Source organism: Canis lupus, chromosome 38 (assembly GCF_003254725.2).
Source record: "Canis lupus dingo isolate Sandy chromosome 38, ASM325472v2, whole genome shotgun sequence".
Classification (NCBI taxonomy): Eukaryota; Metazoa; Chordata; class Mammalia; order Carnivora; family Canidae; genus Canis; species Canis lupus.
In genome coordinates this window covers 11,589,091-11,616,821 of record NC_064280.1, presented here as the reverse complement: position 1 = coordinate 11,616,821, position 27,731 = coordinate 11,589,091, and the positions used below count along the sequence as shown (strand labels likewise).

General features: G+C 41.5%; 1 protein-coding gene across 1 annotated transcript in view; it reads left to right on the top strand.

Moving 5' to 3' along the window:
- Positions 1-27,731, top strand: part of USH2A (usherin) — a 686,658-nt gene that overhangs the window by 625,609 nt on the left and 33,318 nt on the right. The window contains 5 exon segments of the mRNA XM_025420646.3: positions 6,671-6,898; positions 11,503-12,111; positions 12,113-13,020; positions 15,778-15,922; positions 15,924-16,100. Coding sequence (XP_025276431.3) covers positions 6,671-6,898; positions 11,503-12,111; positions 12,113-13,020; positions 15,778-15,922; positions 15,924-16,100 — 2,067 coding nt within the window.

Sequence of the window (27,731 nt, the reverse complement as noted above, 5' to 3'; positions counted from 1 at the left end):
ATCTTTCAAATTACACCTTAGAACAGGAGTTAGAACCCAGAACTAGGAATGCTTTATCATTCTATGTGGTCATCAATAGTGTCCCTCATCTTTCCAGCTGCCTCATAGCTGTTTGATATGCACAAGGGACCAGTGCAAGAGTATGGATGACTCCACATAAACATGTGCCCACTGTCAGAAAAACACACACCAGATACATGTGATTCTAATAGTGGTCCACACAGGGGATAGTATAATTGGCTTCAATTCAGCCCAATTTTTATAATCCCCACTTTGATTGTGATCAAAAGACAAACATCTGCATCGAAAGAATAATTACAAATTTTGAGAGAGAGGAAACATTCAATAAAGATTTTTTAAACCTTATTCTTAAGAAAATACTTTCCCATTACCTTTTATATATGACGATCCATACTTATTGGCTGAATAATATATAAATGAATTCATTAATTAATTCTTGGCAGATTTTTTTTTATTTCATCAGTCACTGACCATGACCTATATACCACAATAGGGCAAAACGTTAAAGTCCCATTATTCTCTCAAATTGCATTGTAGAGCTCTTTATATCAAATTGGTTCTTCAAATTTTTGTCTAATGTTACTCAGTGTTTCCCAACCAATTTTCATCCAAAAAAATTAGGGTGACTTTCACAGCCCACTCCAGTCTTGCCACCAATCTCTTTCCAGCCTTAATCCCCATTATTCCCTACACTTCAGCTCCATGCAACTCCCAGCTCATACCCAAACATATCTTGCATTTTTCCTTCTGTTCTTTCTTTCTTCTAATCGCTCACATTTTTCTTCTCCTCAAACTCTGCATCTTTCCTGAACTAGATCAGATGCTACCTCCCAAGTAAGTCTGCCCCCCACTCCTCAACCTCCTCCCTTCCCAATTTGAAGTATCCCTTCATTACTTCCCTGTCACTAGGCTACAGCACTTAACACCCCCTCAATTGTGTGAATCTGTATTTATTATTGACCTGCTCTAGTAGATTATAAGGCCCTAAGAGTTAAGGGCCTGTGTTATCCATCTTATGTCCTCACAGCAACTTTACAGAATCTTGTACATACTAGATGCACAAAGGTGTTTAAAGAATTGAATGGGGGGCACCTGGGTGGTGCAGGTTGGTTAAGTATGTGACTCTTAGTTTTAGCTCAGGTCCTGATCTCAGAGTCATGAGATCAGGCCCAGAGTCAGGCTCCATGCTCAGTGTGGAGTCTGCTTAAGACTCTCTCCCAGCTCTCCCTCTGCCCTTCCACCACCTCTAAAATCAGTCAAAAAAAAAAAAAAAAAAAAAAGAATTGAATGGAGCTCCTGACCAAAAATAACGGATGTTCTAATGTTCTATTAACCATTTTGGCAGCTCTGTCATGCCACTTAGCAATACTCCCTAGAATATGCACACTCTTCATGCAGGTAAAACCATAGGCCATGACCCTAAATGGTTTTTCTTCTACTTTTTTTGTATTATGAGTCAATCTTCAATTCTGGAGCAACTTTGCATGTATGTGTGTGCCATCAAAAAATGTTTTTGCCTTACCAGCCGGGAGGTATGTAGGCAGAGATGGCACTGATAGAGTCAATGCACATATGAAATCTGTAAATTTTCTGTATTAACATTTTGTAGGCTGGGAAGTCTCATACTTAGATACCTATGGATAAGTATTCAAGGCTGATACTTGGCTATGGGTAATAAAAGATCACTTCTGTATTGAGACTGATATGACTTCTATGAAATGAGTAGTAAGTTTAAATATGTTGATCAACTTTGGTGAGGTTAAAGATTAACTTTGCAAGTGGAGAGGAAGATAGATCTCCAGAACCTATGCCTCAGTTGATCTTGCTTTCAAAAATCTACAGAAACATTATGTGTTGCCTTGTCAGCCTTAAAATGTATATATCATCCTACCGATTGGATGTACTCTGTCCAAAGCCAGGGCTTTTAGGTAACAGTAAATAAGGGCTTTTCTTACTTCTCATGTTTTATTTGTAATCTAAACCAGAAACTTGACTATAACCCATTTGTTACTGTGTCATTATGACAAGGACAACTATAACTCATGATAAAACTAAAACCTAAGAAGCACCCAAGTGGTTCAACTAAGAAAAACAGAGGCTGATATCATTAAATTTAGATTCCTCTGAAGCTCTCTTTAAACAAAGGAAAGCAAACTTTTGATGTGACATATTCTCTGGATCTTGGCATTCGTGATAACTAACAAGGCAAAGGAATCTTGTATCTGGGTTAGGATTTATAGGCCAAAAGTCACAGATTTTAAAATGAGGACCCCAGGATAAAGAATATAGACAGAAAAAAAAAATCAGCTGGGAATGAAGTTGATGGTGACCAGAAAGATTAACCCCTACCAAAATGTAATAAGCACACACAATACTCTGTTGCTGAGCACAGCAGTGCCCATACAGCACTGTTTTGGTTCATTACCAGGAGCAGGGGTAAAAAGATTCCTAAGGGCCAAGGTAAGTGGGTTCAGTGAAAATGCACCACAAAGACCAGAGGGAAAGCTTTGGAAACTGCTGGATCATCAGATCAATAGACTCAAAGATGACTAAGTTAGGTTGCTTTATGCAGTTTAAACATTTGTGCAGGGAGTCTCCCCACGCAGCCTTTTATTGACAGCTACAGATCAATGGTAATTTTTGATCATTTTCAACCTACATAAACCTATTGACCCCATGGCCACCTTTGGGGCACTTCAAGTCGTCAAAAATAATCAGAGGAGATGGTGTAAAATTGTCAGACTGCTGAAGACTCCAAGTAGTTTCATGTGCCCCCAGGAGCAGAGTTGAGAGGTTAAAATGTAGTTCAAATTGCCAGCAGAACCTCAACTGGCAGAGTGTTCCAGAGAGTCTTGTCTTTATGTCTCATAAAAGGACATGCTGATTTGTATCCAATGCATATGTCTTTTTTTTTTTTTTAAGGCTAAGTCTCATTGGAAATATTAGATTGTGGAGGCTAGATTATTCCTCTTTTCTTCTATTGAATCACACTCTATCTGCTGCCTAACAAAAGTAGCTAATATACTTCTGGCATAAACATATGAATATTAGGTGGACACAAACACGGAAAGGATGAGGACACACTGGAAGCAAGCACAGGCTGGTCGCCCAGAGATCAGGGATAAGAAGAAATCTATCACCTAAGAATCAGGAAGATGGAAGAGTGAGGAAAAAGAAGGCACAAAATAAAGACAATGAAGAGGAAGAAGTGAGAGTATTGAATCTAGATCATCTCTGTAGGGGAAAGAAGAAGCCAGAGCAGAGGAGCAAAAGGGAAGAAAATGACTTTTAATGATGGCTTTTACCAGTCAACAGAGAAGAACACTACATCCCCAAAGGAAGGAATTTAATCCAAAACACTTAAGATAGACAGCGTTCAAGCAAATCTTCTGAATTTAAGGGGAACAAAAAAAAGTAACTGAATAAACAAGATACAACCCAATCCACAGAATGAACCGTGCCTAAATTTTAGAGCAGGATTCTAAAATAGTGAACTTTGGTGCTGGAAATCCACTCAAGAGACAATAATATAAATGGTTTCTTTAAATGTCAAAAAATATATTGGTAAGGATCATCTTGCCATTTATAAATTTTACGCATTCTTTTTCATGTGGACTTTACTAAACACTGACAAAAAGCATGGTCATTAATGAGGTTTATCTAAGGGGTGTGTGTGTATGCGTGCGTGTGTGTGCGTGTGTGTGTTGTAGCTCTTCAGAAATAACAGAATACGGGAACTTGTCCTCAGCATAAATTTATGCTAAAAAATTCTCCTTTATATTTCCAATATGAGATTCTTTTTTTTTTTTTTTTTTTTTTTTAAGATACAGACCAAAGTAAGCAAAACTACTATGGTAATCACCTTTTATGGGAATAAACCTTTAAACCTCTCTGTATCAGGCCTGTAGGAACTTCAACTCGTGATCTGCTGGTCGTATTTCTACATTAGGTGGCGGAGGTTTTGAGGCCAGGGCGTTTTGAATACTTTTGCTTTCTGAGGATCTGAGCTATAAAGGTTTATTAAAAGGATCTATAATGAAATCAGTTTTGTTATTTTTTTAATGGTTGCCTGGAGTGTGTTGGATGACTGAATGCCCGTTGTTAATCATTAAGTACTCATGTTACCAAAAGTGTTTGATAGTATTGCCATCTAGGGGCTGAATGGAATTCTCAGCTCTGAAATAAACTGTAATTGAGCAGGTGCTGCTATTGACAATATACATATGTTTTTGCTTTATAGCCCACATGCTTTTCATGTTTCTTATGACAAAAGCTATCTCTAAATGTCCCCCAACAGCCTACCTTTTTTATATATAATCTGTTAGAGGTGATTACTATTTGCTTTGCAGCTTATGCTTTTTTGGCATCTATTACTGAATATTCTGAACAAAGAGTTTTTCTTTTTTGCATTATTAATCTTGCCCATGTTTGCCCTATTTCTACAGAAAAGGAATCATTTATCAGAAAAGAATGTTTGTAATCGGGACTTGTAGCATCTTCAGATTTAATATTCATTATGGTCATTCTAGTTCTGTGCTATATTTATCTAAAAGACCAATCCAATGTTGTGGAGAAATAAGTTTTAAATATTTATGATCTAACTTTTAATATTTTAAAAAAGAGAAATTAGTATTTCTATAAAATTTGTTTCAGAGTCTGGTCGCTTAGCAAATGTTTAAATATTAAAAGATTTCAAGAGGTTAGCATGTAATATCATAATGGGACTTATTGAAAGAGGAAAATTGACTTACAAGTTTTTGATAAATAAAGGAAATTATATTTTCTCTGCTTGTGTTTAACGGATAATAAGAGACATTAAACAGTTGAAACTTATAACCAAGAAACTGAGAAAAGAGTGTCAAAAATTATATCTATGATGTTTTGGTTTTGTCTAACCAGTTTTTTGGAAAATGGTTCAGTTCAATTTTGCTCCTTGTTTTAGATTTTATTCAAAATGATATTTGGATGCCTCTACATTAAGGAGAATGTCCATTCACATAACTTTGTCTGATGCCTTCAGGTACCTACTCTAAGAAATAATTTCCTTGGGATGCCTGGGTGGCTCAGCAGTTTAGCGCCTGCCTTTGGTTCGGGGCTTGATCCTGGCGTCCCAGGATCCAGTCCCACATTGGGGTCCCTGCATGGAGCCTGCTTCTCCCTCTGCCTCTGTCTCTGCCTCTCTCTCTCTCTGTGTCTCTCATGAATAAATAAATAAAATCTTAAAAAAAAAAAAAAAAAAGAAAGAATTTCCTCTTCTCTCCCTAACATTCGTCCTTCTGTATCCACCAAGAAGAGAGGACAACTAAAGACTGTCTGTCATATTTAGGGCCCCTGGGTGGCTTAGTCGGTTAAGCATCTGCCTCTGGCTCAGGTCATGATCTCAGGGTCCTAGGATTGAGCCCTGCATCACACTGGGGTCCCAGCTCAGTTGGGAGTCTTCTTCTCCCTCTCCTTCCACCCCCCAATCGTGTTCTCTCTCACTAGCTCTGCTCGCTCCCTCTCTCTCTCTCTCTCTGAAAAAGAAATTAAAAATCTTAAAAATTTTTTTTCAAGACTGTCATATTTAAACATCTAGTAAACCAAGTCTGATCTTACACATCCTTAAGTGTAACTATGCCATTAAGCCAGTCAATACTTCCTTATGAGTATTCACATCCAATGGGTATGCTACACAAAAGAAACTGTGTATGTCTGGGTGTCTCTGGGTGTGTCTGTGTCTCTAGGTGACTGTGTGTATGTGTATGTATGTGTCCCTGGGTGTGTCTGTGTTTTCCCATCTATGCACATATTACCGGTTCACTTGCAGACATAGTTTTTATTTGTAAACAGACCCATCCATCCAGCCCAGATACAGAAAGAGCGCCCTGGGCTCTTTCAAACCATGAAGACTTTTAGTTCTCGCTTTTAGTTATGTAATATATGCTAAATGTTCTCTCCAAACAGGAAAAAAAAATCTAATTCTACTATTTTCTTTTAAATTAATAAAAACCAAATTATCAAAGCCTAAGTAACAATTACTTTTGGTAAGCTTTTTAGTTTTAGTTATGGTGTTTCTAACAAATGAGAATATTTTCACATATATAGCACCAGTAGACTTGTCTAACGGTACTTGTGCACAGTTCAGTTCACTTGTTTTTGTTTTCTTGTGTCTGTTTCATTGCATTTGTAAGATGTAAATACTCACCAAGAGAATGAGAGAGAGAGACTGAGAAGAGTCCTATGTATAAACAAATGGTGTTGGATTTACTGCTCCAGTTAAATCTCCAAACCCTGAGGATTATCCCATTCTTTGTCATGCAACTTGGTGCCACTGATTTCCATCCTGAGCTGGATGCAGCACTGACCTGAAGCATCATAGATTTTTTTTTTTTTTTTTTTTTTGGTGTTATATATCACATCCTTTGGGTTGAAGCTCTGGAAAGGCAAGGATCCTATCTGATCCATACTTTGTGTATGTCTGAAATTATACAACATTAGATAATATATTCAAGTGTCATGCAAAATTTAAAAACCACATTGCGTTCTTAATAATTCAAAACTCAGTTATGATATTTGTACTGTCATTGCTAATGTACCTTGGTCGGAGAATGGCCTTCCAGCAATTGTTAGCAATTCCTAAAGGAAAACTAACCTGGTAATTTTTGTACAGGGAACAAGTCATCAAGCCCACCTGTTTGGGTTAGAACCATTCACAACATATCACATTGGAATTGTGGCCACAAACCAGGCAGGAGAAGTTTCAAGCCCCTGGACTGTGGTTCAAACCCTGGAATCTTCCCCAAGTGGACTGGGCAACTTTACAGTAGAACAGCAGGAGAACGGCCGGGCATTGTTGCTACAGTGGTCAGAGCCTGTGAGAACCAATGGTGTGATTAAGGTAATGTCTACCCGAATATGAAATCATATTTGGTGTTCTCCAGATAAATAGATGAGCCCTGACATGTCATCAGGTCACTGTGGGAAAACACCCTTCACCGTCTGTTTAATCCTCCTTGATAGCTCCTCTAGGCACTTAATCAGAGATCAGAGAAAACTAGCTCCCATGTATTATGCTTCCTATGAACCCAATACTGGGCTAAGTGCTCTCCGTGGATTATCTCATTTAATTTGCACATCAGCCCTACCAGGTAGGTACCACTAAACTTCATGAGGCATATAAAGGCTAAATAATTGCCCAAGCCCACATTGCAAATGATCGAATTGCAATTTGAAGTCAGGAAGTCATGCCAACACCGAACTCTAAATGGCTGTTCTTACTGCCTCCTGAATTATCCTGCCCAGTTATCTGCTTAAGTCTTTCCTAACTTGCACTTTGAGCAGACCTCAGTAAGCAAAAGACAGGAAGCCCCCCCACCATGTCTGCTAACATGCCCACTTCCATGTGTAGCCGTCTTATTGATGTCATAGGTACATCTCAGGTTTTACCAGCCTGTGAGCACAAATAGGGTTGCATTTCCATTATTAGACTGTGTTTTGTTATTTTCAGTGATCACCCACATGCAAGCCAGTCTTCATCTCCCTTTTTGGATGTTCCTCCCCAACAGTTGTGGTGACTTACCTGTCAGTCTGTTACTGCCTCTAGGCCTGGACCACCACTCAGGCCCTGATCAACTATCTTCTGCAGGCTGGGACTGCTGCTGCTGTAGACACTCTGCCTCCTCTTGACCACTCCTTCTCAAGGTGTCAAAGAGCACCCCATTAATTCCACATAGAACAGTTATGACTGGAGAAAGCTTCCCTGAAAACTCTATGAGGAAGATGACAACAGAAATTACCTGAAGCAATTAACTTAGAATTGTAATTACAGCTCATGGGCCCAGGCACATCCTCGTGGGCCTCCATATAGTAGCCTTACTGCTTAGTACAACGGCTGCTCCAGGCCTGCCACAGCAGCAGAAGCAAGCTGCTTTCTACCAGCCTGCCCACATATGACAGTGCCTGGCTTCCTCCACTCTAGGACAGGAGACTTCAGCCACAGGATCCAGGGTCTTAAAATCCAAGCCACAGCCCTAAGATCCTATCAGAGAAAGAGTCTCTCTCTTCACACCCAACAATGCATCCATCCTTGTGAGTGTTTGTTTTCCATTCCAATGTCTGCGTCTTCCAGGCATGATTGACAATAGGAATACCTAATTCCTTTACCTTCATTGACATTTCGCCAAGTATTTATTGAGCTTCTACTAAGGGCCAGGCATTTATTCAGGAGTGAATAACACAGTCAAGATCCTTGCTGTCACACACCTTACCACTGTGTGTGTGTATGTATGTATATACATGAATGGTGGGAGTACAGAGAGACAAACAAAAAGTATACAAATAAGAGAATTTCAGAGAAGGATGAATACTACAAAGAAAATTAAACAGAATGATGTAATTGTGCCTGCTCGGGCTATTTTAGAATGGATGATCATTTGAATTGAGTTGACATTTGAGCTGAGCCCTGAATGACAAGACCGAGTCAGTCATGTGAAGATATGAGAGCAAAATGTTCCAGACAAAGTGAACAACAAATGCAAGGCCTGAAGCCAGAAATGAACTTGGTGTATTCAAATGAAGGGAAGAAAGCCAATGTGGTTAAAGCATTGTGGGGAGAAGAAAAAGATGAGAAGGGCAGATTGGTAGGAGGTAGATTGTGCCCAACCTTGTGGGCTATGAAGAGTTTGGAATTTATTCTAAGTGTGATGAAAAATTACTGAAGGGGTTAGGCAATGGAATAACACGATCAAATTTATGTTTTCCAAAATCACTCCACTGCCATGTAGAAAATGGACTCTAAGAAGACCAGTGGAGCTTTGATACTAAAAATTTAGAATTGAAGGTGCATGGAATTACAGTGGGAATTTCTACCCTACTGTGAGGGTAGAAATGTGGGTGGATTGGAAAGATATCCAGAAAGCAAAGCTGACAAGCTCTGTTAATGGACTGGATGTGAAACATGAAGGAAAAGGGATTTTCAGGCCTTGAGTCATTGACTGAGAAGGTAAGGCTGGAAAGTATACAGGTTTGAAGGGACAAGTAGGCAGCTGAAGATGTTAAGTCTAGAACTCTTTATTTTTGGAATTCATTAGTGTATGGGTGGCATTTAAACCCATGGACCTAGAGGAGATTGGGTAAGGAGAGAATATAGAGATGATGAGAGGCTGGGATCAACCTCTGAGCAACACAGAAATTTGGAGGTCAAGAGGGGGAAGTAAGGCCAGCAAAGGAGATTCAGAAGAAGCAAGTGGGACAGAAGGACAAGTAGATGAGTGGGGTATCCCCAAACAGTGGAGAAAGTATGTCTACTGCTGCGGGGAGATCAAGTGGAATGAGGGCAGAGAAGTCGTCCTGGATCTGGAGATGAGGTAATCATTGTGACCTCGACAAGAAAATCAAGTGGTGCAATGAGAAGCCAGGTTGGGATGGCCTGAGGAGAAAATGGCAAGGGAGGAATGAGGACCCCAACTCTTTAAAGAAATATGGGTGAAAAGTAGAGAAACAGGGCAGTAGCCGGGGGGTACTAGTGTGTCAAGAGGTTTCATTTAAAAATCAATGAAAGATCCTAGAGTACATTTAAACAGGAATGGAAATAGCCCAGTAGAGGGAGATACATTGGTGATGCAAGAGATAATGAGAATGACTGCAGGGGTGCAATCTGTAGGAAAGAGCAGGTATGGGATCCAGAGCTCAGGTGGGCTCCACAGGGTCAGAGATACTTAAACACCTACTTTCAAGTTGAGTTGCTTCCCATCTTTCCCAACCAACGATGAATAATATGGGATGAAAAGTGCGCTCTACATTTATATGACGGGTGTTCAGATAGCTTTCCCCAGAACAAAAGAATACTTTGTTCCAAAGGAGCAATCAATTCCTCCGTGGCATGCAAGAGAAAACAGCACGACTTTTTCCATCTTCTAGTCATCAAAGTGTGTATCTCTATTTGTGTATATGTGTACAGCAGACGTGTATGTAGGTCTGTCTCTGTATCTGTGCCCACACATGGCCACACATTTTCATCAACCCTGGTTGATGGTTAACAAATGGTTAAGCCGTGTGATTCCATCTCCCGCTAAACGCTGAAGGAGAGGGTCAGTGTGGATAGGCCCTAGTTACCCCGCTCAGGAGGAGGTCCAAAGTGATTATCATCCAAAACAGGGGATTTGAATACTGTTTCCTACTTTAAAAAAATAAAAATAGGAGGAAACCCCATGTGAACCTTTTAAGTCAAAGGATCAGCTTCAGGGATCCCTGGGTGGCTCAGCGGTTGAGCATCTATCTGCAGCCCAGGGCGTGATCCCCGGGTCCTGGGATCGAATCCCCCGTCGGGCTCCCTGCATGGAGCCTGCTTCTCCCTCTGCCAGTGTCTCTCATGAACAAATAAATAAAATATTAAAAAAAAAAAAGGAGGAGAAGAAGAATCAGCTTCCATAGTCCTTAGCTTTTAGGTATGTGCTCAGGTGATCTGCAACCCGAATTGGAGAAAAAAAAAAAAAAAAAATCAACTTCCAGAGTCCTTAGCTTTTAGGTATGTGCTCATGTGATCTGCAACCCAAATTGGGGGGGGGGGGGGGGGGGGAAAAGAATCAGCTTCCAGAGTCCTTAGCTTTTAGGTATGTGCTCAGGTGATCTGCAACCCGAATTGGAGAAAAAAAAAAAAAAAAAAAGAATCAGCTTCCAGAGTCCTTAGCTTTTAGGTATGTCCTCATGTGATCTGCAACCCGAATTGGGGGAAAAAAAAAAAAAAAAAAAGAATCAACATCCATAGTCCTTAGCTTTTAGGTATGTGCTCAGGTGATCTGCAACCCGAATTGGAGAAAAAAAAAAAAAGAATCAACTTCCAGAGTCCTTAGCTTTTAGGCATGTGCTCATGTGATCTGCAACCCAAATTGGGGGGGGGAAAAAAAAAAGAATCAACTTCCAGAGTCCTTAGCTTTTAGGTATGTGCTCAGGTGATCTGCAACCCGAATTGGAGAAAAAAAAAAAAAAAAAAAAGAATCAGCTTCCAGAGTCCTTAGCTTTTAGGTATGTCCTCATGTGATCTGCAACCCGAATTGGGGGAAAAAAAAAAGAATCAACATCCATAGTCCTTAGCTTTTAGGTATGTGCTCAGGTGATCTGCAACCCGAATTGGAGAAAAAAAAAAAAAAAATCAACTTCCAGAGTCCTTAGCTTTTAGGTATGTGCTCAGGTGATCTGCAACCCGAATTGGGGGGGAAAAAAAAAAAAAAAAAAAAAGAATCAACTTCCAGAGTCCTTAGCTTTTAGGCATGTGCTCAGGTGATCTGCAACCCGAATTGGGGGGGAAAAAAACAAGGCGCAGGACACCACTGTGCTTCTTTCGCAGACTTCCCGTTAGCCGGAACAGAGCGCGTCCCCAAGGTTAGAGCAGGACCCGCAAGGCGAGGAGCAGGGGGCAGAGAAGGTGAAAGGGACGGAAGGAAGTCGCCGCCCGGAAGTCACGTGCTTCCCGGGGTCACCGCTCTGCTTCTCTTCCGCCCGCAGACGTACCACGTCTTCAGCTACGGGAGCCTGGAGTACAGCGGCCCGACTCGCCGCTTCCTCTTCCGCCGCCTGCTCCCCTTCACCGCCTACGCGCTGCACCTGGAGGCCTGCACCGGGGCCGGCTGCGCATGCTCCGGCGCCCAGCGCCTGCGCACGGGGGAAGCCCCGCCCCGCTCGCAGGCCCCGCCCACCGTGCAGTGGGCGGGGCCCGGCGGCGTCGGGCTGCGCTGGGCCGCGCCCCTGCACCCGCGCGGGAGGATCGTCCGCTACGAGGTGGTCCGCAGGTGCTTGGACGGACCAGCCCGGGGGAACCAGACGCTGCGGGCCGACGGGGCGGCCGTCTTCACGGAATACGATACAGAAAGGAGCGCATTTACGTACAATGACACAGGTTTGCAGCCCTGGACGCGCTGCGAGTATCGGATCCGCACCTGGAACTCGGCAGGCCACACCTGCAGCTCCTGGGCCGCGGCAAGGACGACGCAGGCGCCTCCGGAGGGTCTCTCCCCCCCGGGGATAGCCGGTGTTTCTGTGAGTCCCCCCAGACTGCTCATCTCCTGGACCCCGCCCGAGCGGCCTAACGGCATCATCCAGTCGTACAGACTTCGGAAGGAACGGGGCGCTCTACCCTTTCAGCTTTGATGCTGTGACCTTCAATTATACCGATGAAGACCTGCTTCCGTTTTCCACGTACAGCTACGCGGTCGTAGCCTGCTCGAGCGGAGGCTGCTCCACCAGCAAACCCAGCAGCACCACCACCCCCCAGGCGGCGCCGGCAGGACTCAGCCCTCCGGCCCCGCGGGCCATCAGCGCTACTCAGATAAACGTGTCGTGGTCCCCGCCGCTGATTCACAATGGAAACATCACTAAATACTTGCTTAGGGTTGACGGTAAGGAGTACCTCGCTGGGCAGAGCCTGTCCCTGCTGGTTTCTGGCCTGCAGCCTTCCACCCGGTATAATTTCTCCCTGGTAGCCTGCACAGACGGAGGGTGCACGGCCAGTGCATCGAAACCTGCCTGGACGACGGAGGCCCCGCCGCAGAACATGGACCCCCCAAAACTGCAAGTCACAGGCTCAGAATCGATAGAAATCACCTGGAGACCTCCCAGGAACCCAAACGGCCAGATCACGAGTTATGAACTTAGGCGGGATGGAACCATTGTCTATACTGGCCTGGAAACGCGCTATCATGACTTCACTCTGACCCCAGGTGTGGAATATGGCTACACAGTGACTGCCCACAATAGCCAAGGGGGTGTTTTGAGTCCGCTCGTCAAAGACAGGACCGACCCCTCGGCGCCCTCAGGGATAGAACCTCCAAAATTGAAGGCCCAGGGCCCGCAAGAGATTTTAGTGAACTGGGACGCTCCAGTGAGGACAAATGGCCAGATTGTCAATTACTCCCTCTTTATCCGAGAGCTGTTTGAAAAAGAAACAAAAATCCTACCCATCAACACAACTCACAATTCTTTTGACACGCGGTCATTCGTCGTAGACCAGCTGAAGCCATTTCACAGGTAGGTAGCCAACTCCGGATTTGCTAAGAGTAAGCCACTGTCCTTTCCATAGTGTGAGCCCTCAGTCAATTCAAATGAAGACTCCAACATCCATTCAAGTGATGTCCCCAGTCCCCAGCCCCTTAACCATTGACGGTGGACTAAGCATGTCCTCATGCAGTCAAAACTTGCTTGCATAACTTCTAGAGAGCAAAATTCTTGCAACTGATATCTGGAGAGTCAGTTTTTCAGAAATGTTAGCAATTCACCATGATGTCTCGAATGAGTAGAGCAGAGATGGGCCTCTTCCCTGAGTCTAGGCCCTCCTGAAAGCATCCAGGCTCCTGGACAGTTGTGAGAGCCCAGATGGAGTGATTTGGCCCCGGGTTGGGAAGAAAATCAGATATGAAAGAGGGGAAAAAAGTGCTGATGAGAGCTCTTAGCATTGGATTGGCCTAAATTTTGTCTTGGGGAGAGCTTGCTTACTGAATCCAGCACTTCTTCCAGGGATAATGAGACTCATCAGACTCTCTTTCCTCAACCCCTTAGAATTCCCCCAGGTCTGATCTCCTGACATCCCAGGATGGTGCTCCTTTGCTAGCTCATGTTTCTCGATGGTCTCCTCTGGGCTCTGTGGCGTGCATGGATGTGTGTTGTTCTCCATATGGAGGAATCTTACACTGGCCATTTTCCTATAGCTTGAAGAATTACTTGGCATTTTTCCCCATCACATTTTAAGTAACTTACATCCCCAGAGAGAAGAGTCATAAAAGACATTTTATGTTTAAAATTTAGTAAAATGAACAGAACCACTTAAAAAAAATTAAAGGCTGAAAGAGTGTTGATTTCCAACCACCACTGGTAAAATTCAGCTATTATTGTAATCTACTGATGTGTAGATTAGATCCCTCCTATAATTATCTCTGATATATAGTGCTGTTTAAATGAAACATTCATGGTCTTATGCATCTACTCATGACAATTATTTAAGGTCGCATTAAATATTAAACAGTAATTAAAACTTCCGCAGGTATCTTTCATAGCTAATCCACATGCTGTGTGAGTTGCCTTTTATCTTATTCTGATTCGGGGCATTAAAAAGACCCAGGTTAGCTGCCGAGCTGAATGTTTTATGCTGGCTTCCTCTGTACCCTAACTGGTACCTGCAAGTTTGAAAAATGGTATCAACTTGCTCCCCTTTGAAACTCTTAGTCAAAAAGATTTCTGGAGAAAAAAAAAAAAAAAAAAGGTTTCCAGGTGTGAAAGAAGCATTTTTCATAGGCTGGAGGAAAAAAAAAGTTTGATGATAAGCCTAGCAATGATATTTAAGGCGATAAGAGCTGTCTCTTCACTATCCACTCCAATTGAAGATGTAAGTGACATTAATGACTTAAACAACATATCACTTCTATATGAAGTTGGGGTTCATGTAGTTGGGGGGTTTTCTAGCAGCTTAATGCTTATTGAAGATTGCAAATGAGTGTGTTCTCCTGGGAGTACCTCCCACCGGTCAGTAGGAAGAAGGATCCTGGGAATACTCTAAGTAACAAAAGGAATATGAACCAGAATTTTAAAACTACCACAGATGATCCAGAAAACAATCTACGTGTGGAAAATTGAAATGGACTTCACAGAATTGGTTAGGAGTCAGACCTGCCATACACACCTACAGAGCAACGCACCCAAAAACCAATAGTCCCATCAGGGTGGAGTTAAACATGGGAGGAGCAGACAGGAAGGAGGAGCAGAAAAGGGGAATGAAAGATGTCACAAAAGAAGAAAAAAGTGTAATTAAGAAGGGGAAGGGGGAAAGAGAAGAGGGTAGGGGAAATAGCAAGGAAGAGAACAGAAAACAGCGGTAAGAGGAGGGAAAGCAGAAAAGAGAAGAGGAAATGTCTGGAACCAAAGGAAATAAAGATAGAAAGAAAAGTGGGTGCCACTGGAGGGAAAATCAGGGGTGTCATAAAATCATTGGGGCTCGGGAACAGAGGGGAAAAAGCACTTATGTGCAGCCATGGGCACTTAATACTAACAAAACCCCTCTTGCTGGAAAGGCAAGGTCCCAGCTATGTAAATAGACCTTTCCAGGTGGCGGGAGACCAACTATGGAGGCAAAACATAATTGATTGGTTGAGTTTAACTGGGTGGTGATAAGGTGTCTCCATGATTGATAATCTAGCATGTAGCTGGGTTCACTTTGGCCCCAAAAGGTCTTTGTGTGGTGTAAGAGTCTGTTTTAAGATGTCAGGTATCAGGTGAGGGGATTTATTACCATTGAGACCTTAACTCCATGATGTGCCTTCACGACCTGAAAACATTCCTGGGGAATCATTTAGCTCCGGCTGCAGAGGTAGGAAGAGCCCAGGGCTACAGAAAACTGGTTCATACCCCCTCAAGATCTGCATTCTTCATCGTTGTGTTAAGTAATTCTGCAGAGTACCAGAATTTTTATGTTGGAGCGAACCTTGAAAGGTAATTTATTCTTTACAGTCCTGTTTAGTGTAGAATTGTGCCCACCCTTTCCAGATAGTTGAGGATCTTTGTTTTTGTTTGGAAAGCAAGGAGGACTTAACAGGTTCTAAAATTTTTATCGAAATACGTCTTTATTGTTCTTTAAAAGGATTAGCTATAGATAAAAATAAATGTAAACTTATTTGTCTTTTTCTTTTAAGCAAATAGTCTTTTTTTTTTTTTTTCCTGGAAATCAGTCTTTTAAATATTCTTTCCATGAAAATCTATTTTGCCAATAATGGGTAATTTCTGCCTTGTGTCCTGAAGGTACGAAGTACGTATTCAAGCCTGCACCGCACTGGGATGTGCATCAAGTGATTGGACATCCCTACAGACCCCTGAGGTGGCGCCTCTGATGCAGCCCCCACCACATCTAGAGGTACGGATGGCTCCAGGGGGATTCCAGCCCAGTGGTTGCCCTTTTGTGGACTGGACCACTTCAGCCAAATGGAAAAGTTATATATTATGAGTTGTACAGAAGACAAATAGCAGCTCATCCTGGAAAATCAAATCCAGTTCTAACCTATAATGGAAGCTCGAGCTCTTTTACGGATTTCGAACTATCACCTTTCACAGAATATGAGTATCAGGTAAGAAATGTGTATTATCAACAATTCACACTGAGACCGTACATATACGCACCTCAGCACCTGCCTGTAAAAATTCCTTGCAATTTGAAAAGCCATTTAGAGAAATGTGGGGCTTAAGGAATTTAATAATATTCTTGGAAAATTTTTAAGCAGTAAATGAGGGAGGAAAGACTATAGTCATTTTCCTTCTTCATTTTCTTGGTTCTTGATCCATGTGATATATGCTTGTTATTCCTATGTAAATTTCAGGTGAAGTATTTGCATTCCTTATTAATGAAGTGATTTCCACCATTAAGCTTTCCTCTGTCAGTGTTGCCTTGGCAGGAAACACTCCTTGTTAAAAAAAATCACTTTGAAAATAACTCATTAATTGTACCAAGATAAAATAAAACCCAGTGGCAAGTACCTTCACCCCCTGTGCTCAAGAAAGATATGGAGTGTTGAGAAATGTCTACAGGAAAACAATTAACCTGTGCATGGGGATGAAGCAAGTTTTGTATGAGAGTAGTCTAAAAAATAAGGACTTTGCATGTCCCTAAAAAGCCAAGAATTACAAAAAAAAAAATATTCTGAAAATATTTTTGAAATCTATAGAGGACTTCTGTTAGGTTTATTTTGTTTTGCTCTCAGAGTGTTTTTGGAGGGTTTCTTTGGTTGTTTTTAATTTACTTCAATTTGTCAACATACAGTAACAGCGCTTATCTTATCATGTGCCCTCCTTAATGCCTGTCACCCAGTTACCCCAACCCCCAGCCCACCTCCCCTTCTGCAACCTTTCAGTTTCCCAGAGTTAGGAGACTCTCATGGTTTATCTTCCTCTCTGAGTAGTTTTGATTCTTCTTCTGATAGCAACTCCATTTCTGGCCAGGGGTAGGGGTGGGAGGATAATTCCCCTTGCTCAGGCTTGGGAGAATGTCAGTCCATGAATGTGTCAGGCTGTCTCCTAACCAAAGGGTAGGGGCACATGAACCATGCTCAGCCCCTCAGACTCACCTGGGGCTTGATCTTCTGCATGGTGACTCAGAATTTTAAAAGGTGGAGGTCAGAAGTCCTAAGAAAATATCCCAAACCTCAATCCAAAGGCTTTTCTTATGCCTGCTATTTTCAGGCATGGTTCTTCAACTATTTTCTCAATTCCATACACTCCCAATAAACTCTCTTTTGCAAAAATCAGAACCAGTTTCTCTTGCTTGCAGTCAGAAGCTTGCTGATTGATGCAAGCACTAAGTGCCAGGCATAATGCCAAGTGCAATTTTCTAAAAGAGGAAACTGAGCCTTGAACAGCTTACCATAACTAGAAATAATAAAATCACCAAGTCACCAGAAATATGTTGAGGAAATCAATGAATGCAGTAATTAGAGGTAACATTTTAAGTGTGAGAAGAGTATATTTTAGGCCAATAATGTATGAGACAAATTACCCAATGTAGTTAGTAAAAATTGAAAATATAAAAAGATTCCTGAATGGTTTGGAGAAATAGATACATGTTCAAAATCCCTTGTTTTCATTTTTAAATATAAAACTCTCTTAAGAACAAAAGTTTTTTCTAGGCTTGGCATGACTCGTTTAGCAGCAAAATGCAATCTAAACAAACTTGAGATTATAGCATTTATTTATCCTATCTACTGTGAATATTTATATGTTTTGCTACAGAAATACTGTGTTTCATTACCATATCATTCTGAGGATATTACAACATACACAGTACGTGTATTTTATTACCTTTCCCAAATCTGAAAAGAGAAAAAGCAAAATTATTTAAAAACACATCAGGCCCCAAGGGTTTAGGGTGAAGATTGTGGTTTATATCATGGAGGAACAAAATACCACAGTTGGAAACAAAATAGTATTAGAAACAGCCAGGATCTATGTAGCTGGCCACACTTTTGTTCATTTGTCTATACCTTTACTAAAAAAAATGTCACTTTATCCGAGATTCTTCTATTCTCAATTATCTAGTCTCCCTCAGGAATAAAAACACACCTTTGTGACAGAGCTGAATGAAATGAGCAAGAAATCTTTGGCTTCTAATTAGATGAAACTCAATGACCCATAGATATTGAAAGCAAACTAGTGATTATAGCTTCTTTGGCATTATGTTGTGCCACTGGATTCAGTAATTGGCCAGATGATCCATAGAAGTCTAATGCCAATTTTTAAGAAATGGTAAACCTCACACATATGTCTTAGCTCTGGTGAATTTTCTTACCAGGAGTTAAGGACAAGGAGGAACCAAGGGACCTACAATTCAGAGGAGAGTGGACCTCAGGCTGTGCTGTTTGTAACTGTCTACTCTGGGTCACGCTGCACCTCCTCCTATTCATTACACCCAATGGAAGCATTTAGTTGGGTTTCCATAACAAACTGATCTCAAATCTGCATTTACTAGCTAATCCCACCTTGTTACCACATAAGCAGCAGGAGGGTAAAATCTAGCCTATCTGCCCAAACCCAGTTTTTACAGGAAGTATTTTGAAAAGCATAGATTAGATGCTGAAATAAATGAACTAAAATATTAGATTTATTTAGCCTGGGTAACTGCTCAGTCTACACAGGTCCTGAATAACCTTACAGGAGCCATTTAGGAAGTAATGTACTAAAATACTGATTTCCCTTTTACAAAAGAACATTTTTGCCATTGAGATGAACTTGTTTTGCTCTCAAGCCTGTCTGAGGGTTACTTCATCTGCAAGTTGCCTTTCAGAAAATACCTTCATTGTCCTAGAGGTATTGGTTCACTCAATATCTGTCAATAATTTGACTCTTCTGCAGAGGATTGTATTTTTTGAGGCAATTTATATTTCTGGGAATAAAACCAAAGAACTGAGAAACTACCCAGAGATATACATCTATTAATCAGAAGGGTGGTGATGATCTGTGTAATTGGGTTGGTGGTGTTCCACAGGGTGTGCCCTGAGGGTGTCAGATAATGCTGCCCACCCTGCTCCTACAGGACCCTACACCACTCTGTACTCATTTCTGTTTCTGAGGTAAGTCATTGAAGGCAGCTGCCAAAATTTATTGTGGGGGATAAACAAGACAGCACTTCCTAGTGTAAATTCGCCAATCACTTGACCTGTAATAGAGCTCTGGGAGAAAAGAGTCTAGACTGGATGAGTTCTGATGGATGGAGTGGACAGGAACTATGTAGAGAAGGGATTCTTACTGAAAGAAATAGGGAGTCCCTCACTCCAGGAGTCCTTGGAGGATGAGAACCAGTCAGTGTCACTTACCTCACAACAATTCATAGAACCAGCTTGGTAACTGTCACATTTGAAGGTGGACAAAAGCCATGTGATATTACAGGCACTTTCTAAATTTTCAGTAATACCTCAATATCAAACATTTTAAAGGTAGTGGCTCCCAGTCTTTCTAATACAAAAGGAGATTCCGAGGGGTGAGGGTGGAGATTCCCAGCAATCTGTATTTTTAACAAACAAGATGATCCACAACCCTCCTTTTTTTTTTTTTTTTTTTTGAGAAATACTGCCCCAGAGGGTACAGCATTGTTGCTATGCTGCTTAAGCCAGATTTTCAAGTGGTGATTTCCTAAATCAGTGGCTCTCAGCCCTGGCTGCACATTAGAATCACCTAGGGAACTTTAACCACATTCCTGATGCTCCGGCTCCATCCCCCTGTAGTTCTGATTCTGGGATGGGTCCAGGGATCAGTGCATTTCAAAAGGTCCCTAGGTGATTCTAATGTGCAGCCAGGGCTGAGAATCACAGTCCTAAACCATCATAAACCGATTGCCTAAATAAGTGAAGCCAGCTCCCCACAAGTGCCTAATTTACATGATGATAATTGATGACCAACCTATTTACCTTGGTTTATCCATAACTACCCTAAACAGAAATCCTGTTGTTTTGATATCAAACTGGAAAGTGGAGGACTTCAGAATTCAGAATATATTATCTGCAAAGTTCACATCTCAGTTAATCAAATAATTTCTTTTCCTCTTCTTCGTGGATTTTGTTTTATTTCTATTGGAGTTTTATTTTGCTTTGTTTCTCACTTGGGACACCTGGCCTTTGGTAGTTAAGAGTTATAACATTCATCACCACTTAAAACGGGATTTTTCTAATTTGATTGACTTCGACACAGCTTCCAGAGATTCTGCAGGATCCACTTTAATAAGAACAGTAAGCTCTGAAATATAAATTGTAGAACTCTGGAAGTGCCTTTTTATATTTCACAAGATGGATGGGACGTCTTTGCAGAACCACACGATGCAGTGTCTCATTAGAGCACGAGCCTTCTCAGTGAATTTCAAATACAATTTAGTTTACCAAAACCTAATTCTCAAAAACTCTTGTCAATGCGTGGTTCATACATAAATGAGATGCATCTTCACTAAATGGAATTCTTCAGTGTACAGACCTTTTCCTTACATGGAGATCACAGGCTTCTTGTTCAACAGAATATTTACAAAATCCAATGGGATACTTTTGAGACCATACTCCTTTCTATCTTCAACCCTTTCAAAATTGGGCTGTCCGCATCTATACGGTCTAGACCTCCCAATTCTGCATGGGGAGGTTCTTAATAGCACAGCAAGCAAATGAAGACAACAGTCTCTGCACAGGCTTCAGAGAGGGACCTGGGTGGAAGTCTGCTCCGTAGGCAGCTGCAGGCTTCATCTTTGGGGAGCGAGCTGGGGCTGATAAGCAGCCCTCAGTAATTGTGCATTCATATTCATACTCTCGCTTAAGGCAATGACTCACCATGGATTTGCTAGGGCCTGCCGTGGCTCCCCCTTTCACCGGATCGTGCTGTCAGTGACTTCATTCATTTTCCTGAAAATTCCCCCACTTTGACAGGTTTCTGCACTAAGCACCCACACTCACACAATCTCCAAAGGCTTGAAGGCTTCCAGCGCTGGGCAACTGAGAAGTGACAGGTCAGCCCCAGAGGAAACCCTATGACTCATGACATGCAGGGCTGATCTTAGGGCCGGTGCTGTGGGAGGCCACACAGGATGGCAGCCCGCTGCCTTCTTTCTAACACACCGACCCTGACTCCAAACAATTCTGTCTGGAAATTTATGCTGAAGAGGATGCAAGGAAGGGTTGAGCAGGAGACAGACGAGGGGATGAACCCTCACTGTTCCTGCCCAAAACATCCATGTGGAGACTGCAGGAGGGGCTGCTGGGGCCTTTTCTGTGCAACCCCCACAATGTGTGGGTGACGAGCTGGAAAGGAGAAGGAGAAAAAACAGATAAAGTCCTTCTCACACTGTATCTGGATCCTAGAGCAAAGTAACCTCTCCCAGTGGTTTTTGCTGGTATTTAAATGGAAGCTCACCCCAGTTCTAAATTCTAGGAGCCTCCGTGGGGGTAATCTATAACCATACACTTTAAAATTTTCTAATCAAACTTTAGCTCAACCTTGATTTGATCTATAATTTGTAAAACCTGACAATATATTCTGATCCTAAGCAATTTGATCATCTGATCGTGTTTAGCTTTAAGTTATATCGAAGCAAGTGAGTATATGAGACCAGCTTCAGACAATCAATAGTTCTCTGGTTCCCTATCACCCAAATGGAAACATGGAAACATCAGTAGTGGTGTTTTCTAACTAAATCAATTTATTTATATACTAATAAATGTATTTAATAAGTTATAAATACATTAGAAAATATAAATGTCAACCAATAACAATTTATTTCGTTTACTGCATCTAAGAGTCCCATTTAGATTGTTGAGAAAACCTACAGCATCAATGAGGCATCTTGATTATTTTTACTATGAGTGATAGAAAGCCAACTTAAATAGAAAGGAATTGTTTCTGTTTACCTGTCTGGAAAACGGACCAAAGAAATTCCTTGAAACCAAGAAAAAGGTGTAAATATCAGGCCTCCACAGGAGCTTGGGGTACAGGACTCCAAGCTGTCAGATTCATCCTTTCTCTCCTTCCTCCATCTTTGATTGTCTCCATTTGGCTTCATTCCACACCAGACTTTCTCCAGGCATTAGAGAAACTCACTCTTGACACTACCTGATTCAAGCTTCCTCGGTGCCTTGGATTCCTTGGCTTGGAATTGTGGATTGGAGCAACATTGAACTCATAGACTCATGCTTTGAGATTGAATGAGTTGATACATAAATATGCTTAGGCCAGCACATCACACATAGGAACTCTTTGCCCAATGCAATTATGATAGGTATTATTATTCTTACCCTCCCACCTCAGAGTGGGAAAAGGACTTCTTTCCCTCTCAGTATTCATAAATCAAACAAGAGCCAGACTCTCATGGACTGCCTAGCACCATATAGTCCTGTGACCAAGGGAATGGAAGATTTTTATCAAATAGGCCTGGACACGGGGCCCCATCCTACAGCCAGGGATTTATGAATACGTGGGAAACACTTTTAGCCAGAAACAAGGGCTGCCCCAGCACGGGACACACACCCCACCACACTACTGTGAAATAGTTACAATTCCCAGGCTCTTCCCTCTTAGATGTTCACAGCTGGCAGATGAAACTGAGTGAAAAATAACACAGCTTGGGCAAGATGCTTAATTTCTCAAAGCCTTACTTTAAAAAAAATCAGTGTGTTAAGAGAAATGAGAGATTTTATATGTCTAGCTGGATGCCTGATACATAGTAAGCCCACCTCCCCACTCTACCCTGAGCCCATACTGTAGAAAAGAAGGTACCTTCTTCCAAGACAGAAAAGAACCAGGTTAAGAAAACTCTTATGCCTCCATCAGTGAGTCACTAATAAAATGCTAGAATGTAAAAATCTCTAAGAACACAACTGGCTCTGAAGGTGTGATGCCCCTTCAATGAGGTGGTCCAGTCTTGTTTGTCCTTGCCACTTCTCAGGATAAAACTACCTTGCCCACATACCCATGACTGAGATTCCTTCCAACTTTGAGTCTGAGTCTACACTTCTGTGACAAGCTACTTGATTCACATGGCTCATTTTCTGTTGCTATCGCCTTTATCCCATCCCGTTCCTAAGCATTTTCTGTGCCACTTTTAGAGAAAATGGATCGAGCATGTTTTCTGTTTGGTTTTGGACTTGCATTTAATTAGGTATTAATCTCACTAACGTATTTCTGACCAGCATGGAAGCTTTTGTTTAGTTAGTTTCTCCCATAAGATCTAAGCTGCTCCCACCCCCAACTCCCACAGCTCAAGGTATTAAATGATTTATTGATATTGTCTGTCTCAAACAGTGCGTTTGTTCTAAAACTTTAGAGCCAAAGTGCTACAGCTTAGACTACAGGCCGTTAGGACACTTCCATGAATAGAAATATGAATTCTGCCCCTGGACCAGGGACCATATTTTTTTGCCATTGGTTTTTTTTTTTTTTTTTTTTTTCAACAGATCATTTCTCCCTATGTGTGTGTGAGCACACTTAGGAGCATGCTCTAGTTCACACGTGTGCACATCGTTTCATTCTTTTTCTCTTTCATGGCATCCTTTAGCATTCATTTTTAAGCTGCAATTGTTGGCAGTCTTTACGTTGCCTTTGAGACAAGTTATTCATCTGGAGATGCATTGGTTCTCACCCTCATGCTGATGCAACCCAAATGTCTAGTTCACTTAAGCCAATATTGATCCTCCAATCTTTGCATTGAAAGCTTGTGTGCTGGACATAAAATAGTAAATGGAACCAAATTTTCTCCCGCTGAAGATAGATAATATGTAGTTCCAAGCCCTCATGGCTCTTCACCAACAGTTTCTATTCAGTGAGATGACCATGAAAATCAAGGCTCCCTCAAATCACCTGATTAGGTCCTATAAAAATATCCAGGAAAGGATGAGACATGTTTTACTTATTTCCCTTTATCCTAGAACTTGAATACATAATAACTTATTATTACGCACCCACTATATACAAAGTGTATGCCTAGTTACTAGGATTGCGGCAGGAGGCTAAAAACCATGAACTCCATTCCTCAGGGGCTTAAAGTTTAGTTGATAAGACAAAGAAACACACCCCTGAATAATATATCCATAAAAATATAGGGATGCTTGTATAAGCTATGAAGAAAGATATTTGAAAGATTCAAGTGATGATGCAGCAGAAACAGCACCTTATCTTCAAGGACAGCAGGATTTCCATGCCAAGTTCTCATGGCCCCTCTCATTTCACTCTCTGGCCAGATGGGCTTGAGCAGCACAGGTGGGACTTGACTAAAATCATTCCATGCAGACGTGAAGAGGCACTATTCCTCTATTCAGTCTCACTAAATTATCTCCAATCTCTCCATGCTTATGATCCAATGCCAGTCTCAGCCCACCCATTGTTACTGGGGCCTGTGTAATGTTTGGAAATGTTCTCCCCAGTGTCAGGATCTCAGCTGGAAACAGATGGTGTACTCAAAGGAGCATTTGAAGAGAATTAAATGAAAAGGCTATTTATGGAGGTATGGGCAGGATTAAGAGAATCAACAAGGGAGGTTAAAGTACCCAGGGACTAGCAATAGCCAGAAGCTATTACCTTCTAGGCCTAAAGGGGATCAAGCTGTTCCTGGAACCCAGCATTTGCTGAAGCCAGTGAAGAGGGGCTACACTGTGGAAGAAGAAGCTTTAGAGAAAGAATGCAGTCTTGCCAAACTGAGGTGCCAAAGAGAGGGATCAGGAGACGTTAAAAATCTGAACTCTCTCCTTCCTCTGATCAGTCCAACTGGAAAGAAGCCAGGAGGAGAAGATCCCTTAGGCAGTCTGCAGAGTCACTTCCCAGTGCACCGAGCAGGGCATAGAATGGTCCTGGAGGCAAAGGAATCATACCTAGCATATCCCCCATACCTCACATTGGTGCTGCTTCTCACTCAATATGTGACAAAGAATCCCTTCCAGGCTACGAGATCACCTGGCAAGCTTTGGCCTGCTACTCATGGTTATTGATAAAACACTAAGTAAATCTGAAGGCTTAAGGAGGATTGCACTTAGTATTTGGACTGATGGTATATTTCCATTAAATTCTAAATAAATGTCTTGGTCTAAATGAAGCAATCAAATCTACAGGTGGAAACAAAAACGTTAAGACGCTTAAGTAAATCACATCCCTTCAATTGAAATCTTTAAGAAGTTGGTTGAGACTCTCTCTTGTGAATTGATTTATCTATCTGCTGATGGATCTGATCATTACTAAGATGCCTAAAAGCATCTTGGAAACTGTGCAGTTCTCTCCTTGATGCCGGTGGCATGTTTATAATGGAAACCGGAAATAAAATTCTGTCCTCTGAAGAATCCAGTGAATTGCTCCAGTATTTCCTTTTGTTTAGACTTTGGGATGCTTTTGAGAAATTTTAATTAATAATAAGGCAAAGTAGAGAATGCCATCCAATATACAAAAGTTGCTGTAGGAACAGTATTTCTCAAAAGCCACGCTTTCATTTGCACTGCCCCTCAAAGTTTTAGAGCAGAGAAATACCTGGAGAAAGACATACAGAGATGTGGCCTAAATTTGTAATGCTGTGAAGGGTCTTCAAGTCTATGGTTGCTCAATAAAGCTACATGGAACCCAGAAGTAAGTTACAAAATTGCTACTTAGTCCCACTTTCTCTTCCAAGGGGTCAAGTCACCCTCTCCTAACTTTTCACAAAATGATATAATAATCATTATTATTTTTTGTGCTCACTATGTGCTATGCTAAGAGCTTTACAACCATTTGAGATAATGACTATTACTAATAATAATGTTCAGAAATCTGATGCATTGCGTGATTGTTAACATGCCCCAGATACAGTTGGTGAGTGGGAGAACTTGACTTTGTATCCAAGATTCAGGTGCCAAAGACTGTGTCCTTAAACTCATCCTATGGTTGCTCTGAATTGTATTTATATAAAGCTCTGGGGCTTTCAAAATCTTGGTAAGATATTTATAAATGTATTTATCCACCAACCCATTCCTTGGAAACTTATAGAGGCATTTTGCATACAAAGCTCAGTATAGTCCTGTGAGATAGGTGTTATCATTCCCTCTGTATAATAAGGAGCCTAAATGACTATGCAAGTTACCTAAGAAAAGACAGAATTAGAGCTTAGACCCAAGTCCAGTAATTGTCTACTGAATCACAGCTTATTCAGGTGACCCTCATCAGGGACATGAGTCCTGACCCTGCAAAGATGAACTGACTCTGAGTGTAATCTGGGCTCCAGGATTCACTGACTTTGTCATCTCAGCAATTGATTTAAACCTTCTAAGCCTTCATTTCCTTGCCCATAAAATTGGGGTGAAAAGACCTACCTTAGAAGGGTAGCTGTAAACTTTAAATGAGTTCATTGTCACTCACATATAAAATTAAAATTTAATAGATAAATTCATAAAAATTAATCAATACCCAGTTATTTCTGTAAAATGTATATCAGACTAAGTCAGTTCCCTGATGGGAACCCTCCCTTGGCTTCCCATAAAATGCAAACTCCTCTCTGGTTCAATGGAGACTTTCATTTGTCCACTTCTGTCCTCATCTCATTGCTCTCTGGCCCTTACTCACTAAGCCTGGCTGCACTAGCCTTCTTGAGAATCCAGCCTCAGGGACTTTGCACTTCTTTTTCCCAGAGCATCCCCGCCCCCTCCCCCCCCCCCCCCCCCCACATCTTCACATGATGGCCTCCTTCTTGCCATTAGCATTCCAGTTTGATTATCAACTCCTGAGAGCATCTTCTGGACAATTCAAGCATTCTCAGTTATATTGCTGTATCTTACATAGTTTATATTATAGATTATTTCCTTTCTAACACATACCACCTATTCATTTGTGTTTGTTTATTTACTGTTTCTCCCCACCCAGATATCAACTCCAGCCTCGTTCACTGTTGTATCCCCAACTCATAGTACAGTGTCTGGCACATAGAATGGCTCAGTAAATATCTACTGAATTAATGGATGGTTAAGTAACCTCACTTGGTTAACTATACTGTTATTTTCAAAAATGTTAATCATAATTGGTAATTATGATCTTAGCTTACTCTAGCAACTTATTGTGGAGGATGTATGTGTTTCCAATGTCATATCAATAGGGTATGGTTATTATTTTAGTTAAAACATAATGGAATTTCACCGTCTTTACGTGTTTGGAGCAGTATGGAAAGTATGTGAATATTTTTTGCCTCCGTGTAACACATAATAGTGTTAAAACATGATAAGTGCCAACAGAGATGGATGCCATGATATTTGTGGTAATTCCCACCATCTCACTTTGAGGCTGCTCTTCATAGAAACAGCCAGTCCCTGCAGGGCTCTACTATAGTCCCAGAGCAGGATGTCAACTGCTTGGAAGATGTGCCCAGGTTCTCCTTCAATGGTCTTATGTAGAAAAGTTCAAAGAGTTTGGGGTTTTACATCATGTGCCTGTATTGGAGAGCCAACTCTACCACTTCCAAGTTGCAGAAACTTCCCTGTGTCTCTTTCCTCATGCACACCAGTGACAATAATAATATCAATCTGATAGGATTGTTGGGAGGATGAAATAAATTAGTACATATAATACACTTATAAAAGTGCAAGTGCTCAGTGAACCTATCAACTACTTTTATGTATCCTCATGAGAGCCAGATGGAACGGAGTTCTTATTTTCTCTCAGGAAGCACAGATAGAGGCAATAAAAAGTAGTATGTGATAAATTCCAAATTCTTATTATCACTAAAATTAAATTGGGACTAA